We start from the raw sequence: 19,435 nt of genomic DNA on the forward strand, positions 1-19,435 counted from the left end.
TGGTTGCTATCCATGATTGTTGATTGACTCATCACTGTTATCAAGGAAAGCTTCTCAATCTGGAATAACCCCTCAGGTGGTCCCAAGGGAGCAGGATCTCACTCCTGCCAGATGTCTCTGAGTCATGGGCCGTTAACCTGTTTCCTTGCGTCAGAAGAAGACGAGCTCTTAGCCAAGCAGAAACAAATTTAAGACATACTCCAAGTCGGCTTCATCTAATTATTATACTTTTCGATCTTTTTATTAAAATTATGGTTAAAATATAGAAAAATGATTTTGGAATTTTTGGTTATAATTTAAGCTTTCATCATCTTTAAAAATTGATATTACTGCCATATTTAGGAGTTGTTAGTTAAAGATATAAAGTAGTGAACCCTAAAGACATACCGGTTTAGGAAAATTCCTTAAAAAAATGGTTTGCTTTAATAAACTTTCAAAAAAACATAGCAGGGATTGTTGTAGAAAATTCCAAAAAAAGGAATCCTGTTTTATTATAATTCTTAAAAAATGGTTATCATGAATATGAATCACACTGGTTGGTTAAAAACGCAGATATATCTTATGTGATTTTTTCCTAAAAATATTGTTAATAATATTATAAATCACAGAAATCTTAGCTCAAAAATATATTTAAGTTCTCGGAATGAATTTTTCCTTTCACCTTTTTACACCAGAGTTTTCTTACCAAAGAATCTTATAATCTACATGTGAATTTTCATTTTTCTCTATTAACTTCAGGATTTTCAGTGTATAATTTTTTTTTCCAATGACTCTACGTGACATCAAATTGACATCAATAAAGGCAGAGAGTGGCAAGATTTTATTTGAATTCCAGAAATCGTAATGCCCTTATCCATTATTGTATCAACTCATGTCTAGGCCTAAACTCGATTAACTTCCGTGTATATTTCTTCTATTTTTCACATTCACTCTTTTTTCTTTAATCAATGTTAAGAAAGGAAATATGGTATAAATATTATTATTCTCATTATATTTAACATTTTTTTAACCAATAATTGTTTTGATAATGATGTTGTACCATTGTTATGCTTTTTTAAGTAATTAATAAATATGTATTATTAAAAAGTATTAATTGGGTCAATTTGTATGATATAATGAATTCTAGTTTTCACATATATTTTTATAAATGTAGTTGTAAATTTTTAAATGTCTTAAAAGAAAAAAATATAGATTACAATTGGGGAAATGTATGGATGGACACAAGGGAAAACTTTTAAGACTCAAAGCAATTTAGAAACATGTGAAGAAATTGATAATGCTCGTGTGAAACAACAATTACATGAAATTTTTGGAAGTCCTTTTGATCATTATATAGATGAAGAAACAAATGAAGTTGAAGAAGAGATTGCTAATAATTCAGGAGTGAAAGTGCAAACAAAAAGACAATTTCGCATGGAATGGTTACATAAGTTTGTTTGATTGAATTATGTGAGGTTTGATGATAAAATAGCTATGAAGTTTATCTATTGTGAGAAGTATAGGATGAATGGACCATGGGGTTTAGGGAAATTTGCACAACATTACAACATGATGCTCTCGTTACTCATGAAAAATCACAGGTGCATAAAGATGAAACCAATTCCATATCATATTAAACAGGTGAGAGATGCCAATAAAGAAAGAGTGATTTCTACAATGAAAGTATCATATTTCATTTGTCAAGAAGATTTATCTCTATCAACTTATGAGAAACTTTGCAAATTTCTAATGGATGCCAAAACTCCAAATATGTCGAAGTCTCCAGAGTACTCTTCATACACAAATCGTAAGTCTGCAAATGATTTTATATATTTCATATCAAAACATCTTGAAAAAATTCAAATAAAGAATATGTTGGAAAGTCATTTCTTTTCATTGATGGTTGATGAAAGCACTGATCAAACCTTAGAGAAACACTTTATTGTTTATGCAACATATTTAGATTCAAAAGTTCTCAAGCCACCTATCTCTCAGTTTATGAAGCTCAAGGATGTAGTGGATGGAAAAGGAAAAACAATATATGATAGTGTCAATCAATTAATAAATGTTAGAGGCCTTCAATATAAAGATTTGATAGTTGTTTCTACAGATGGGGCTTCAGCAATGATTGGACATGAAAATGGTCTTGTTTCATTTTTGAAAAAGAACAATCCAAACCTTATTACAGTTCATTGTGTGGCTCATCGTGAGTCTTTAGCAACAACAGATGCTTCTAAGAAATTACCCAAGTTATTGTTTGTTGAAAAAATTGCAAACAAAGTGTATTCATGGATTCAAAACTCCCCAAAGAGAAATAATGAACTTAATGATTTGCTTAGAGTCATGCAAATTGATGTTCTACAAATACATTCAATGATATGGTTATCTGAAGGGGAAGCTATTATAAGGCTTGTGAAGCTTATGCCAACAATTTTAACTTTGTGAAAAAAAAACAAAACAAAAAAAAACCTTCATCATGGCATGATAAGACACGAATAGATTCTATCCAGTTTTGTTTACATATGGTTATTGATGTGCTAGAGGAATTGAACAAGTTGAATGTAACTTTTCAAAAAGAAAATGTAGACAATACAACTATTGGGTTGGCTCTTGAAGTAATTATAAGCACATTATCTAGATGGTTTTTAAGAAAATAGACATTTGTAGAAGGCACAACTTATCTTTAAAAAAATTTCAGTGATTCTCAAAATGGATACATTAATATTAAAGATTAAGGGACAATTATGGATAGACATGAATTACGATACATCTCTATCTCAGTCATGGACATTGAATCCAATGAAGCAAGGAAACAATTCATGAAACCTTGTGTTGAAGGTATACAAAAGAGTTGTCAACAACTCACAGAATGTTATATAGAGACTCTCATAGTTTCTTTGAATGAAATAGTTCCAAACCTTCATATTTTTAATGGAGCAAAATTGTTCAGACCTTGTTATTATCCAGAAGAGAGTCGTAATCGTGAGAAAAATTCAAAAAGTTGGTTTTTAAAGCTTTTTCAACGTTTGCAACATACCATATCAAGTGATGTTCAATTTGTAGCTTTATTTTATGTTAAATCTTATAAAGAGAGTTGCACCCTTTTGTTGATTTATTAAATTTGGCTTGTGAGAGTTTTTCTATGAAAGAAGCATGGGAAGTCTTTCGTAACAAAAAACAATGGCACAAAACTTATCCTAATATGATAAAATTATGGCAAGTTGTACTCACTATTTCTACAAGTACAATGGATTGTGAGAGGGTATTTTCTAAACAAAACATCATCAAGGACATTAGAAAATCGAGGCTAAGGTTGGATACACTAGATGCTCTAATGAGAGTATCTTTGAATGGGCCTGAATCATCTAATGTTGATTGGCATGCAGTTTATGAGGTATGGACAGATACAAAGTCAAGAAGGATTCTTGAGCTTTGAAAGTTCTTCTCGGCTATGTTTAACAAAGGATATATGTACTGAGATATTCCTATTGATAAGTTTTTCTGTAGTTTCTCTAGAAACTTTGACTTTAAATGAAGTATAATTATGATCTATTATTGCAAAACTTTTTTGTATTTTCTCTAGAATGCTTGACTTTCAATGAAATATACTATACTTTGGAAAAATCCCACTAGATGTTTTATTTATAGTCCATGTGTTATAAGTTTTGCAAGGTTTTCATTGTTTAAATAGTCCCACTATAAATCTGGAGTATAAATCTGATAGACTAAAAATATGCACAGTAAATCTAGCAAGAAAGTTCTGGAACAAATTTGCAAGAGTCTTTGAAAGAAAGTTTTCAAATAAGTGGAGGTTTGACACTCACAAATTTGATTAGAACGTAAAATGAAGGGCATGAAAAATTCAAAAACATCATCAAATTTTCATTTGACGGGTTTAAAATTCTATGCAACGCATCAAGTGTAATCAATCAAATAGGTTTAGAAATCAACATCTACATTGAAACCAATGCATCAAGTATAATAAATAAAACAAGATTAGAAATTAATACCTACAACGAAATCAATGCATATATTTATACTCATTTAATTAGTAAAATTTCAATAACTTTTTATATCTTTTTTTATTTAATTTTGAAATTTAATGACTATAAATCCAATTTCTTTTACCTTTTGTAAAAGCTTTAATTTATTTTTCTCTATGGCTAATAGCGTTGAATTCACATAATACTATATAATATAATATTATATATTATATATTATATATTATATAATAATTTATTTTAAAACATTATCTTTAGTATAGTATAAGATTATATTATTGGTTACATATTATATTAGACAACAATTATTATATAATATAATATTAATATTCTTGCCTTTATAAGTTACGTATATATAATATAATATTATATTATTACGTTGTACAGTATATGGGGGAGACGTCGTCATGTAATGTTACATTAAAAAAATAAAATTTATATAAGGAGATGTTCTAATATATGTATATGTGAGAGATATTGTCCAAGTTACTTTAAAAAAAAATTAATAAAATAATTGAAATAGTGAGATAAAGATATATATATATATATATATATATATATATATATATATATTAGTTCTAGGGATATATGTAAGCCACTACAGTATGATAAAATGTGTAACTTTACATAATGTAAACATTTTAATTCAGTGAAAATAAAAATAAAATATTCTTATAAAAATAAAAATAAAATGACCCATGGTATACATGTGGAATATAACCTATTTAAGGGGGAAATTAAAGTAGCCTAGATCCATCTTAGTTTGATGTTGTCTTCAATGAAGGCACGAGTGAAAGAAAGAAAACATGGATGAAACAAAAAACTACACATGGATGCAAAAAGGGAATATCTACCTCAATGTTTGTCCCACAAATAGCAAGAAGCTAAAGGATTTTGTTATGGAGCAGTTTCCTAAAAAGGTATGGGGAAAAGAGTTGGGTAGAAATAAGAAATATTACATTGAAGAATTCAACCCTACCTGTGATCTACAAAAAAAAAGTGTTCATTGGAGCTAGCATTTTGTGGAGGGAAAAGGTTCTTATTGTTCAATTAAGGACCAACTCAACTTCGGCGTGAAACAGGACAGTGGAAAAGGCCTAGGACATTTTGCACGTCTAGGGCTGTGGAATCATAAAAACATTTCATTTTGGAATGTGATGCATTCAAAGACATCAGAGAAAGTTATGAGAACATGTTAGCATCAGTTTCTTGGCAGTGTCTTCTTATCGAGGGGATTTTTGGAAGGTTTGGCCAGCTCATCATCAATTTGAATAGGAAAATGATTGAATTGCAAAAAGAGAAGAGCAAGGAACTAATGGTCTCATAGACTATTTTTAGTCTAGTGGACCTTAAAATATCATTTCATTTCATTATATTTAGATACATAATTAAGTGTAGAAAATGATGGCTTTGAATAATATTACATTTTAATTGGTATTTCCCCCCACCACTTGGCCACTTTTTGGGTGGAAGTGGTAATAAATATTGTAATATTATATTTTATCAAAGATTTCCCCTCCTCCAATTCACTTTTTATTACAAAATTTCTTTATATTTGAGGTTCATAAATAAACTTAACTCATATGTAAACATTTGATCCCAGTATGGTAGAGATGTTGTAATCTTTAACATTTTGACATGATAAAAATAAAATAAAATAAAAACATAAAATTAATAATTACAGTTATATTTATAATTATAATTAATGATTATACCAGCGTAGATCCATCTTAAATTGGATCTACAAGTGCCGAGAGAAATCAAATGTATTGAGATGCAAACCTCTTTTAAAGTGAAGAGATTTTATTATATTAAAAATAATGTATAATATATATGGATATTAGTTTTATGATATTAATATATATCTTAATATATTATAATATATCAAATATAATATTAAGGGAAAAAATATGTAATTTAATATTATTTTAAAATCAATATTATATTGAAAAAACGGTTCATTTAGGGCTAAAAGAAAACACCTCAAACTCGGAGGATGCGCGCTGCTAGGGTTTGCAGACGGCGCAGCAGACGGGGCTGACAGGGGCCTAACGCGGGCGAGAGGTTGAGGAAAACTGAAGAGAACGGAGCGGGGAGTCGAATCTCGTAATACCCACATCTCAGGCAACGAGGTTTCAGCAGCAAAGTCAGGGGAAATAATTTGAGGCAAGCGCTGAGGGGTAAATGGAAAATCCAAAGGGGAGGGGAGAGATCCCCTCCTTCAAAAATGTGGTAGCAGGAGAGACCAGTGCAAGTGGAATGCAGCATAATCAGAAGGAAAGCTCTGCCCCAGTGATGGGTAACCTATGGCAGAAAAGGATGGGAGGAAAATGCCTACCTAGGGCACAAAAACAACCAAGATATGTCATTCCCTGCAACAAACTTGAGGAATATAACTGCTATATGAAGGACCATGCCCTGATATGTAAATTCATAGGCTACTGGCCATCAGAGAAAGAGTTGTACAGATGGATTGATCAAAGGTGGAGACCAAGAGGCCATATAGATCTGAAATTGGGAGCAAAAGGGTTTTTCACAGCTATCTTCACGAATCTGGAAGACAAAAATAGGATCTTCGAAGAAGGCCCATATTTCATGAACAATGCAGGCCTGTTCATGAAATACTGGGAAGAAAGATACAACCCAGAGAAGGAAAAAATGCTAGACGCCCCAATCTGGGTTAGACTATTTGGGCTGTCAAACGAATTCTGGGACCCGGAAATCCTAGAAGGAATCGGGAACTCAATCGGGAGTTTTGTTAAAATTGCGGAAAATACGAAACGAGGCAAATATACTTCATACGCAAGGATTTGTGTCTACATGAATTTGGCAGAACCCCTCCCAGAAAATATTGAGCTGGAATATCATGATGAAGTCTGGCAACAGCCAATAGACTATGAACATATACCGTTTAGATGCCGCAGGTGCCATGAATATGGCCATCTATACCGGCAGTGCCCGCTGAATAAGGAGGAGGAATCAAAAAGAAATCAAGAGGAATACCAGAAAAATTCAGAAAAAGTGGAGGAGACAGACAGGGGTTTTCAACAGGTCACAAGGAGAAGGAAGCAGAGCAAGGAGGGACCAAAATCTCACTCACAAGAAAAACCCAGCCAAACAACAAGTCAAAACAAGTTTCAAGTGCTTCAGAGCGAGAACGAGGACTATGAAGTAAATCTGGAGGACGACGAGGACCCTGGAAACACACCAATGGAAATTGTAAGTGAGGATAAAGGAAAAGGTGCAAACTTAAGAAAAATCATTGAGGCTCAGACGGAAGGAAAGACAGAAAATACAGCAATGCAGTCGCAGATGGATGTGGAAAACCAACTAGAAATTGAGGTGGAAGAGGAGAGAATCATGAAACAGCTAATTCAGGAATGGAAATATCTAGATAACAGATTCATACCTGAAAAGCAGAAACAACTGTATAAGGAAGCATTTCAGAAGTACAAGGAAAAAAAAGGGGAGAACATGGATAAGCAGGTAATGATAGGAAATGAACAGGGGAATGGACAGGCGGGAATGGACGGCTCTGGCAAAAATAGTAGGAAAAGAGGTCGAAAAACGATGAGTGAAACCATCCAGACTGTGGGAGAAACGTTGATAAACTCAGGTAAAGTGATACCTCTGTCAGAGGTATTCTTCCCCTCCTACCAAAAGTTTTAAATGATTGTTATCAGTTGGAATATTAGGGGCCTGAATAGTAAGGGTAAACAGAGATATCTGAAAGATAAATTGAAAAAGGAGAAGCCTAGCATTATGATTTTACAGGAGACAAAAATTACAGTTCAACAGCTTGAAAGAATAATGGACAAAAATAAACTGCAATATGAAGTTATGGGGCAAGACGCTATCGGCTCTGCGGGAGGTATTGCAATTTTGTGGAATCCTAATGATATCATTTTAGAAAGCTGGACCAGCATGAGTAGAGTCCTTACTGGCCTGGGTAGGATAGTAGGAACGAAGGAACAGGTGGTCATCTCAGGGGTTTATGGCCCCCCTTCCCCAGGGGAAAAAGAAAACTTTATAAATAGTATGAAAATCATCCGAAGAATATATCCAGAAGCTGCTTGGATCATAGGAGGCGATTTCAATCTAATCAGATCCTTAGAAGAGAAAAAAGGTGGGATAAGGAGGGTGGACCACTTTATGGATAGATTTAATGAAATGATAGAGGATTTAAGATTAGTAGACATCCAGACTATCAACGGGATATACACCTGGAACAACAGGAGGGGGGGCAAAAACCAAATTGCTTCAAGACTTGATCGCTTCCTAGTTTCAGAAGCTATCATGAATAAGGATGTTTTTGTTGAAGCAAAGATCATACCATCCCTGGGTTCTGATCATTGGCCGATTAGACTCGAGGTGGATATTAAAAGGAACCGTGGAAAAAGACCTTTCCGATTTGAAGCCTTCTGGTTAAGGGACCCAGGATTCATAAAGAAAGTTGAAGAATGGTGGATGCAAAGTACAGTGCAGGGCAAAGGAAAAATGCATACATTCCAGTTGAAGCTGAAAGAGCTGAAAGGGAGAATTAAAAAATGGAACAAGGAAGAATTTGGCAACATTATGGAAGATAAACAAAAGCTAGAGGGGGAAATGGAATCTCTTCAACAAAAGATGATAATGGAAGGCAGAACAGAGGAAAGCATTAGAGAAGAAGGGGTAATCCTTGGAAAACTAGAAGAAAGACGAAAGCAGGAAGAAGTTCTCTGGCGGCAAAAATCAAGAATAAAGTGGTTAAGGGAGGGGGAGAGGAATACCAAATTCTTCCATCAGGCTATGATCAAACACAGACAGAGCAACAGGATTCTATCCATCAAGGATAGGAATGGGAATCGAGTGGTTGAACAAGCTGAGATTGAACAAGTCCTAATAGATCACCATAAAGGAATCCTAACTGAACCTCAAGCTGATAGAACGAGAGCAATCCAGGAAATTTGCTCAGCTATTCCTCGTTTAGTCACAGAGGACCAAAATATGGCGTTAATGAGAGCAGTGACCTTAGAAGAGATAGAGGAAACTGTGAAAGCAATGAAGAAAGGCACTGCTCCAGGCCCGGATGGCTTCACAGTCGATTTCTACCAGGCGGGATGGCACTTCCTGGGAAAAGAGATCCTTGATTTGATAGAAGAATCCAGGATGAACCAAAAGGTATGGCCTGCCATTAACTCTACTTTTTATGCTTTAATTCCTAAGGGGGATAATTTAGAAGATGCCAATGGTTTTAGACCCATAGCTTTGTGTAATGTTATTTACAAGATTATAACATCCCTGATCGCCAAGAGATTAAAACCCCTTCTGGGCAAGTTAATATCTGCTGAACAAACAGGTTTTGTTGAAGGTAGACAGATCCTTGATGGTCTGGTTGTAACTCAAGAAGTTATTCACTCTCTAAAAACAAAGAAGCAAAAGGGTATGATGATCAAGTTGGACTTGTCGAAGGCTTATGATCGGCTTAACTGGAATTATTTGGAAGAAGTGCTGGAAAGTTTTGGTTTTAATAGGAGGTGGATTAAGTGGATACATAGTTTGATTTCCTCTCCAAATTTTTCTATTCTTGTCAATGGAACTCCCTCGAAAACATTTAATGCTTCTAGAGGGATTAGACAAGGAGATCCATTATCTCCGTTTCTTTTCATTCTAGCAGCCGAAGGTCTGGGTCGATTTATTAAAAAAGAAAGAGAAGCAAACAGAATCAAAGGTCTTCAGCTCTGGGGAAATAATCTTCCCTTAACTCATCAGCAATTTGTTGATGATATCATGCTATTCGGGGAACCAACGGTCAAAGAAGTAAGACAGCTTAAAAAAATTCTGGACTTATTTGCTGAGGCTTCGGGTCTGGAAATTAATAGAGATAAATCCTGTATATTCATATTTAATACAGTGGAGCAGGTCAAAACCCACCTTATAAGATTATTGGGCTTCAAGAGGGGAGAACTACCTACGAAATACTTGGGTAATTTATTGGACTTCACCTCCAAAAAGATGAAAAACTGGCAAGGAGTCCTGGATAAGCTGAGAAACAAAGTAGCAAATTGGGCCTTCAGAGTTTTAAATATAGCAGGAAGGATAGTTCTGGCAAAATCTGTCCTTCAAGCTATCCCCATTTATCCCTTGTCGATAATGGCTGCCCCTTTAGGAGTATGTGCTAAGATTAGAGAGATCATTAGAACTTTTATATGGGGAGGGACTAACCAGAAGAAAAAGTGGGCCTTAGTTTCTTGGAACCAGGTAACAAAGAGAAAAGAGAACGGAGGTTTGGGGCTGAGGGACCCTGAAACTCTCAATAGAGTATTGGGAGCAAAGCTCTGGTGGCGCTGGCTTAGGGAAGGCAATGATCTTTGGAAAGTCATATGGAAAACTAAATACAATATGCCTGACTCCACAGTTGAGATTTTACGACAGAGAGATACTCCTAAAGGGTCAGCAATATGGGACCTTGCTCGTCAAAACAGAGATCTGGTGGAAAAGCATACCTTCTGGGAGATCCGAGGGGGAGAAGAAGCCAACTTCTGGGAGGATAAGTGGCAACAGAAAGAAAGAATGAGCCGAATTCAGAGGCTTCAACAGATTCGGGATAGAATAGAAGGAGATAGAATATGTGTCAGAGACTACTGGAAAGCTAATGACCCAGAAGGAAGCTGGAGAGTATGGACTGACCCGACTGAGTGGGACAGGGAGCTCAGCCAAGATCATCAAGAAGCTTACAGGAAAGAGGTTGAATCTAGGAAAATTAGAGCTCGCACAGGTAAGGATATCCTTAGGTGGGGGAATTCTATGAAAGGCTCCTTCACCACCAAAGAGGCTTATTACTTAACTGATACCCAAACCAGAGGTGAAGAGAATTTAGACTGGAAAATGATATGGGAAAGCAACTGGTGGCCGAAAGTCTCCATATTTATTTGGCTTGCAACTAAGAATAAGATTTTAACCTGGGATCAAATCCAAAAAAAAGGCTTCAATGGTCCATCGAGGTGCTGTCTATGTAACACTGAAGTGGAGACCAGAAATCACCTTCTGATTAATTGTCCGTTCGCAAAGAATCTGTGGATGAACACTAAACGAATATTTGGCAAATCCGAGATAGCCCCCAGCGAATTCACTGAAACGGTCTTTCAATGGAATAAGGAAGTTTTTCAGTGTAGAGTGGTCAAAAGAGCGTGGAATCTCATCTCAGGGTTTGTACTGTGGATGATATGGAAGGAGAGGAATCGCAGGGTATTCCAGAATATAGCAAAAGAACCTGAAGTAATCTGGGAACGAGCAGTCAAGTTAATGCGAGAAACAATCCTGGTTGAAAAGTGGGATGGGGAGGATTGGAAGGCCAACCCGGTTGAGGAGGGCATTCTGAACAAGTTAAATCTAAAGTTTGAGATGGTCCATTACAAGAAGAACTCTCAACTGGATATGCGGACTCAAAGCCCTGATAAATTCAGCTACCCCAGAGGAAACTTTATCAAATTAAACTTCGACGGGGCCTCGAAGGGGAACCCGGGAGAAGCTGGTTTTGGAGGCATTTTCCGAGATAGTAACAAGCAGGTAAGATGGATTTTCGCAGACTGGGGTGGAGAAATGACAAATAACGAGGCAGAGTTCTGGGCTCTTCACCAGGGATTGCGAATTGCTGTAAGAAATGGTTACACCAATTTAGAAATTGTTGGAGACTCTCAGATTGCGGTCGAGACGCTGAAAAAGCTTAGTAATGGTCGGGATTGGGAGAAGGTCACAAATAGCTGGCGTACGGCAGGAATTATCCAGGAAATCGCAGACCTTCTGAAAAGAATCGAATACAAAATAATAAACCACGTTAGAAGGAAAGGGAATCAGGCGGCCGATTTCATGGCAAACTGGGGATGTAAAGGTCGTGGCAGCACGGTGGATAATCAATGGAGAGCAGTGTGCGGGAACAGGGAGTGGAAGGACCTGGCAGAAATAATTAATTCAGACCATGATCAAGCTACAAGCGGGAACACGAGGATCAATGAGCTGGAGCAATGAGAGGACGTGGAGGTCCCGAGTAATGATCCCAGATCAGACGGGGCAGAGAAAAGATATGATCATAAGATACAGGCTAGTACAGTGGCGGCGTGCGTGGAGAACGGCCCAGGAATACATCCGAGGTGAAGCAATAAATGATCGAGACATTAGAGGAGGTTGGAGCGGTCTGTCAGACCCCTTGACAGCGGAAATTAATCAAGGAATGATGGCCGGAGGAAACGTCATCCCGGAAAGCTACCGGCGGCAAACGAAAATTGAACCAAGGATGTACGATGAGGACAGGAAATCGATATATACCCAAATGGGGACGGAAGATCAATTATTCAGCTGTTTCCTAATTTGGAGAGGTGCGGACATTGCTGCTGAGAGACAGCATCTAAAGGTAAAAGCTTCCGGGAACCAGAGATTTCTCTGCGCCAGATCCGCGGGCAACATGGAAACAAGGCAGAAAGCTAGGGAGACAGAGGAGCAGTATAATGCAGCTGTTGAGAATAAGAGCAGGAAAGGAAAAGGAATTATGAATGATGATCAGCCAATCAAGGTCTGGGACATCGAGGATGAGTCTGAGGAGGAGCTACCCCATGGCGAGGGGAACGTGCGGTCTTTCTCTCAGGACAGGCTAGCAGACGACGAGCACCAGCAGATGGAAGATGACCACCCTGCTCCGCAGGAGGTGAAGGTTCGGCGTTATGGCATGAGAAAACGAGAGAGGGGCCCCGGCAGAGGTGTGGACTCGAACAGGAAAAGGGGCCGGGGACAGAATAGGAGGACGCAGGAGGAAGGAGAGAACTCCAGGCAGGACACGAATCCGGCTAAAAAGGCAAGAAGGACGGTGAATCACAGGGTCCGGCGGGCAGAAAGGGCCTACCAGCGTAACACCAACCCAGCAGTGAGAAGAATTATGCAGTACCTGGAGGAGGAGTCTCTACAGGAACAATCTGAAGATGAAATGGAGGATTGGGAGTTCCTGCTTCATGATCCAGGTCATACCAGGGGGAGAATGTCATTGTTTAAACAGTCTTTGCACATATATTGGGTTATGAAGGGGCTGCTGGCAAAGGCTCTAGAGCAAGTGGCTAAGGAGATGGTCGAGCTGGCCCAGGGAAACCCTGACATGCGTAGAGAATTAAGCTTCATCCGCATTGCGATGGAGAGGCAAGAGGAGAAGCTGGACGCAATTCATCAGCTGCTGAAGGGAGACCAGCAAGATGCAGAGAAAGGAGCAAGTCAGCAACCAGCAATGGACACTGTTTGACATGAGATATGTTTAGAAAAACTAATAGTCTTTTTGGTTACAGTTTTTTGCATGACTTAAATAGAGATATGTATTTCTTGCAGACTAGTAGTATTAGGAAATCTCAAGACTGCCTTGTTTATTTGGCTAAGATTATCAGACTTTGGGCCTTTTACTTTTGGGCGGCCATCAAAAACTATAGATGGATTAGTCACCCGGTTTCCCCATGTGGGCGGGTCTGCAAGATTTTTGATATGATGTAATGTTTTATTTTCTATCCAGTAATAGAAAGAGTACCACCTCAGCTTACAAAAAAAAAAATCAATATTATATTAATCTAAAACTATTAAATTTAATATTATATTGAAGTTAATAATATATTTTTTTGTAGTCTTGGTGGTACCTTTCTATTAATTTTCAGAAATAAAGCAGGTTACATTCATATGTTTGAGAGTTAAGTGGTCTCAATATTTTCAGTGGGAAACCAGGTTTGTTGGCCACCTAACTGCAAAATATGTCATCCATAAGCAAAAAATAATAACTTTGTCCAGTTATGCTATATATAGCTGAGAGTCTTTATACTTGTTATTCTCTAAATAATGATAAACATCACTGATAATAAGTCTAAAACTATAGGACTTAAGCATTCAAAATGAAAAACATGGGTACGTTGTCACTGTTCATCATCAGCTGAATCCACCGAAGTTGGGTCCTTCACAGTGGAACCATACAGCTCTGAGTGGGGTATGCAAGGGATGTCTTGCTCAATTCGGCTTAGTCAACTACTTTGTTGTCGCAGTTAGAGCTGAATTTTTTGCAGTTCTTTGGTGAAATCATATTGCCCCCGAGGGACTACATGCATGTCAGGAGGAAATTGTTCTAGAGATTTTGCCAAAATGATTTTCATCATCCAGAATAGGCGCATTGTTTACTTGTATTAGATTACTCTTCCATGAGTATGGCCTGGATCCGAGGCCACTGCTTGCCACTCATCCATGTCCAAATCAAAGTCTTCCACAATCTATCAGATTTCTTCTTCACACCTTGCAATCATCTGCCTAACCGGGTTAGAGCTGCTGGCATGGTAAGCTTGGGTCGCTTCATCAATTATACGCAAGGTTGGTTTGCGCCCTCGTCCCATCCCAACTGCCCCACTGGAAGAGTTGGGTTGGCTTCTTGGCAACGAGGTTGCCTTTCTCTGCCTCCCCCGTCCTCAGCTTCCACTACCATTTTTCTTTGTTCCCTTTGCTCGAGCCATTCTGTTGTCGCTGCCTGTCAATTGCTTTTCTTTTCCCACCCCCAAATTTCCACCAACCCAGGGCCGCAGTTTGGGTGCTCGACATTGCCAGAGGTCGCGCCCACACTGCAGACCTACTTCAAATTCAAACAACACCAGCCGAGTAAGGAACCCACTCCACTTAATGCGAGTAATTGTATGCCAACACAGGATTATAGTGCCACTGTTTTTAAATGCCTTCCTCGGCCCAGTGCAAAGTCTGAACGGTCTGGTCATGCCAACTATTGTCAGGCCATCAGTGTTATAGCAACAGTTGCCAACAACAATTGACTTCGTCAACCAAACATAGTAACAAGAATTGAAAGGGGATTCAAGCCGACCAAAAAACTGAGCCCATAGCCCATCCAACCCTTGGCTAAACGGCCCCATACAGAGTGCCCAATTTGTGGGAATCGAGACCCTGTTGTCCATAACTGGCTTCAATTACTCAGCTTCAAGCCATACCCACCATCGATACCCGAGTTGAGTTCATCCAAACAAAGGTTCCCGGCCTGAGATATTCGAGTCCACAGGGCCAGACTAACCCATAAACTAACCCACAGGGCTTCTCCACCTTCGCCCCTCTGCCACCGAAGGGTGTATATGGAGTTCCCTGAACCCCTGGATCACTCTATGTCGAGGTAATTTAGATCCTCCCCCCAATTCTCCGCAGAACCAACCCCCTTTTAGCTCTTCCAGACCTATGTGAGGGGAGTTTCCACATACCCTACTCTCTACCATCCCGACCTTGCATGCACCTGAGAGAGACAGACATATCCCAAACTCTACTGACATTGGACAAGTAGAACAATGGACTCAGACCTGACCTGGAACCCAGCGAGGCCATGCCTATGGCCCTTCTAGAGCCCATCACCCCATAGCCCAGACACATTCAATTCCCTGACCCGAGGTTGAATACACTGCTCCATTCTAACTAAAATTGCAGGGTTAAGGCCAATAACATACCAGGAATCACTACCAATAATTGAGGACGTCGATTGTCTCTGTCTGCCCCGAATTCCCCTCATACACTAGTTCCACAAGAGCGTGAGCACCCAAGCTACCCTCTTCAACAAAAAAAGAATGTTTCCCCCTCCAATTGTCCTTAAAGCTCTGCCACCCTCATGCATTAAACCTCGCATGCTTGCCACCACCGCTCCAAGTGTTGGCTACATGCAGAGGGTGGTTATGACGATCTTAATGATCCACATTAATCTCTGGGCCCGGACAAGCCCACTAGGGCCGACTCGCACTCCTATCAAGGATTGAAGTTAATAACATTAATATTATAATATATTATAATTAAATTTTTAATATGAATTTTGATATGAAATCGTCATTTCTTGTTATTTTTCCTATTGACTTGCTCTTTGTTATTTATTTCTATTTAAGATGGATCTTCGATGAAGATTAAGATGGTTCTAGGCTCTTTATTGCTCATTTATATTTAATATGGATTTAGGTTGACATTTATTAATAACTCAAAAAATCAAACTACATCATCAACACTTACTTTGTACATACTTTGAAATCAATGCACCCAATAAATCTCATTATTTTAAAATTAATGCACATCATCCATCTAGTTACATCAAATCATGAATTAGCATCTATGTTGAAATCAATGCATCTAGTGCGAACAATCAAATTGGAATAGAAATCAATGCTAGTTGTTTCTTTTATCTCTTTACGTCTGCTTTGCTACTCTCAATACCATTCATCTCTAGTTAGATATGGTTAGTCTAGGGAGAATAGTGCCAAAAAATGAGGCATGATGGCAAATGATATAATTTTATTTTTATTTGATCAATAGAATTTTTGGGCTTTAAAAAAATATTCACATCGAGATCAATGCATCAAGTGCAATCAATCAAATAGGATTAGAAATAAACATCTACACTAAAATCAATCCATTAGTATAATCAATCAAATATAATTTGAAATCAATATCTACACTAAAAACAATGCACGTATTTCAGTAAAACAACAAAATATTAATGTTAAAAGTAATCTAAAAAGTGGATTTAGGACCTTACATATACTCATTTAATTTAGTAAGTTTTCAATAATTTTCAGTAGCTTATTTTTATTTAATTTTGAGATTTAATGACTTTATAATTAAAAACCTTACTTTCTCTCTCTTCAACATCACATAATACTACATCATATTAAACATAATATAATATTTTATTTTATTTTTAAACATTATAATATTATATTATGTTTAATATTATAATATTATAATACTATGTTTAATATAATATAAGATTATATTATTTGTTACGTGTTTTTTTTCCTGGAAGAAATCGTAATTTTATTCATAGAACAAAATTACAATCTGCAGATGCTTAAAAGTATTCGATCATACCTACCCAAATAGTTGAGACCCATAAAAACTGTAAAAAAAGAAACTAAAACAGTTGAAATATATTTACATTAGGTTTAAGTGTAAAAACACTTAAATACCCTTTTCTAAGGTAAACCTTTACTAAGGTATACCTCTACATAGATTTTGGCAAAGGTGAATATTCTCTTTGAAGGTCTATCCAGATCCATCTTTTCATAATTCCCCAAAGTATTACCAATTCCTTCTAAAACTTGGTGGTGCCAAAAGGAGGAAGGTTGTGTAATCTGACCCAAATTGACATTTTGGAAATCACCATTATATTGGCATCAAACCCTGGAAACCATGGGATTATAACAATGTCTGCACTGCCCCAAAATCATCGCCCTTCATTTAGAGAAAAATGCAAATCCTTCAATGTGCCAAATTGTACCACTAAAAACCCCCTAGAGCACAAATGTATTTCACAATTTTAGGTCATACCCATTGATGAAGATCCTCTGATTTTTGCCGTAATTTGTTAAATCTACAAATAATTGCTTGATCCTGGAGGGTGGAGAACTATTCGGTAACTTCAGCATGGTTTATTTCCATTGTTGGGGCCTAATTCGTCTGATCCATGATGTAAGGTCCAAGAATGTTGATGTTTGTATTGGATGTGTTTTGTGGTTCGACTTTTCTCTTTATTATGTTCTTAAATGAACTTGGTCACTTGGGATCAATGCTTTAAAAACGGGTCAGTCTGAACTGGTAACCGATCAAATCGACCAGTTATCTAGCCCATCAGGTCAAACCAGCAGAAAAACTTGGTTTGACCCTCCATTTCACCAAAAGAGTGGACAAACCAGTACTAACCGGTCGGTTCCGTCCTAAACCGGTCAGTTAGCTACCACGACTGTGGAGAACCCACGCAACACTGTTTTCCAAGTGTTTAGGGTGTTTTGGAGGGAAAGTAAGGGTTCTTTCCCTCCAAAAACACTCTCTCCAAGCCTTTAAAAGGCCCTTTTCCCTCTCATTTGTTTCACACATCTCATTTGGAGTATTTTTGAGTTTGATTGGGAGCTTGGAGAGTGTTGAGTTTTTGCTAGAGTAGTCATCATGGAGGCTTGGAGTTGGAGTTGGAGCTATTATGGAGATAGTTTGGAATTGTCAATGGAGTTGGTATCTTCAAGAGGAGGCTATGGAAGCTAATTTGCATTTCCAAGTTAAAGATTTTCACTTAAAAATTCCTGATTTGATTGTTGTCCATGCATTAAATTTTTTTGTGTTCTAAACTTCTAACTTCTATCATCTATGCTATCAAATCTCTAGTTCTATGCTATCAAATTTTGTAAGCTACATATGCATTTGTTTTCCTAAATTTAGATTTGGTTTTCCATGTTTCTTAGCTGCAATTTCTTTTAATTGGAATATTTCTTTGCAAATTTTAATTATTTCAAGAAAACATGGCTCCAAAAGGCAAGGACAATGCATGGGCTCATTGTGATGTGATTGATGGAAAACTAATATGCAAATTATGTCATAAACCTATTGGAGGTGGAGGTATTCTCAGATTGAAACAACACTTCGCTAGGGTAAGAGGCCAAGTAAAGCCATGTGATGCACCAAATGAACTGTTAGGTCCTATTAGGGTAGAATATCTTTCCAAGCTTGAAAATTTTCATGAGGATAAGGCTAGGGAGAAGGCCATCCAAGATGGCATTGCAAGGAAGAGGGAATTATTAGAAGCCATGAAAGAGAGTGGGTATGATGTTTATGAGATTCAAGACTCATCTTCTATCCCTTCCACCAATGACCCCTTTCACTATGTTCATCCTTCTTTTGGCCAACTATCAAAAGGAACAAAGAGAACAAACATCCAAAGTTATTTCTCATCCTCTGCCAACATTGCCTCTTCTAATCCCACTTCCTCCCAGTCAAATCATCAACCCACTTTGGATCAACATTGGAAAAAACAATGCAAAGAAACTTCTCATCAATACATTGCTAGATGGTGGTATGATGCAGATATCCAATTTAATGTTGTTCGCTCACCTTATTACCATTTATGTGGCACTCTGTTATAGTTGCAGGAAAGGGCTTCAAAGGCCCTAGTATGCATGACTTGAGAGGAGCTCTTTTGAAAAAAGAGATTTCTTCCATTGATGAGTATTTGGCTGAGTATAAAGATTCATGGCTCAAAACAGAGTGTTCCATCATGTCAGATGGATGGGCCGATGGAAAGAACTACACTATCAATAAGTTCCTTATTTCTTGCCCTCAAGGAACCATGTTTTGAGATCAATTGATGCATCTAATAAGGTGAAGGATGCAACCCTTCTATTTGAGCTTTTGGATGACATTATTCAGAATGTTGTGCAAGTCATCACCGATAATGCCTCAAACTATGTTCTCGCTGGGAAGATGCTTGAGTTCAAATATAGGAACCATATTTTGGACTCCATGTGTTACACATTGCATAGGCCTCATGCTTGAGGGCATAGGCAAAGTGGAGTGGGTAAAAAACATTGTAGAGCATGCCAAGTGCATTACAAAATACATTTACAACCACTCATGGGTATTGAACCTAACGAGAAAAAAACTAGGGACAAAGA

The 19,435-nt window shown here is 37.5% G+C and overlaps 1 protein-coding gene across 1 annotated transcript; it reads left to right on the plus strand.

Moving 5' to 3' along the window:
• Positions 1–1,878: 1,878 nt before the first annotated feature.
• On the plus strand, positions 1,879–2,424 carry LOC149253589 (uncharacterized). Its single transcript, XM_089454538.1, has one exon. It carries the CDS (start codon positions 1,879–1,881, stop codon positions 2,422–2,424), a length of 546 nt encoding a protein of 181 aa, XP_089310664.1.
• The last annotated feature ends 17,011 nt before the right edge of the window (positions 2,425–19,435 follow it).

Source organism: Pinus tabuliformis, chromosome 7 (assembly GCF_031772625.1).
Source record: "Pinus tabuliformis cultivar Carrire ecotype Pingquan chromosome 7, CPIR1, whole genome shotgun sequence".
NCBI classification, from domain to species: Eukaryota; Viridiplantae; Streptophyta; class Pinopsida; order Pinales; family Pinaceae; genus Pinus; species Pinus tabuliformis.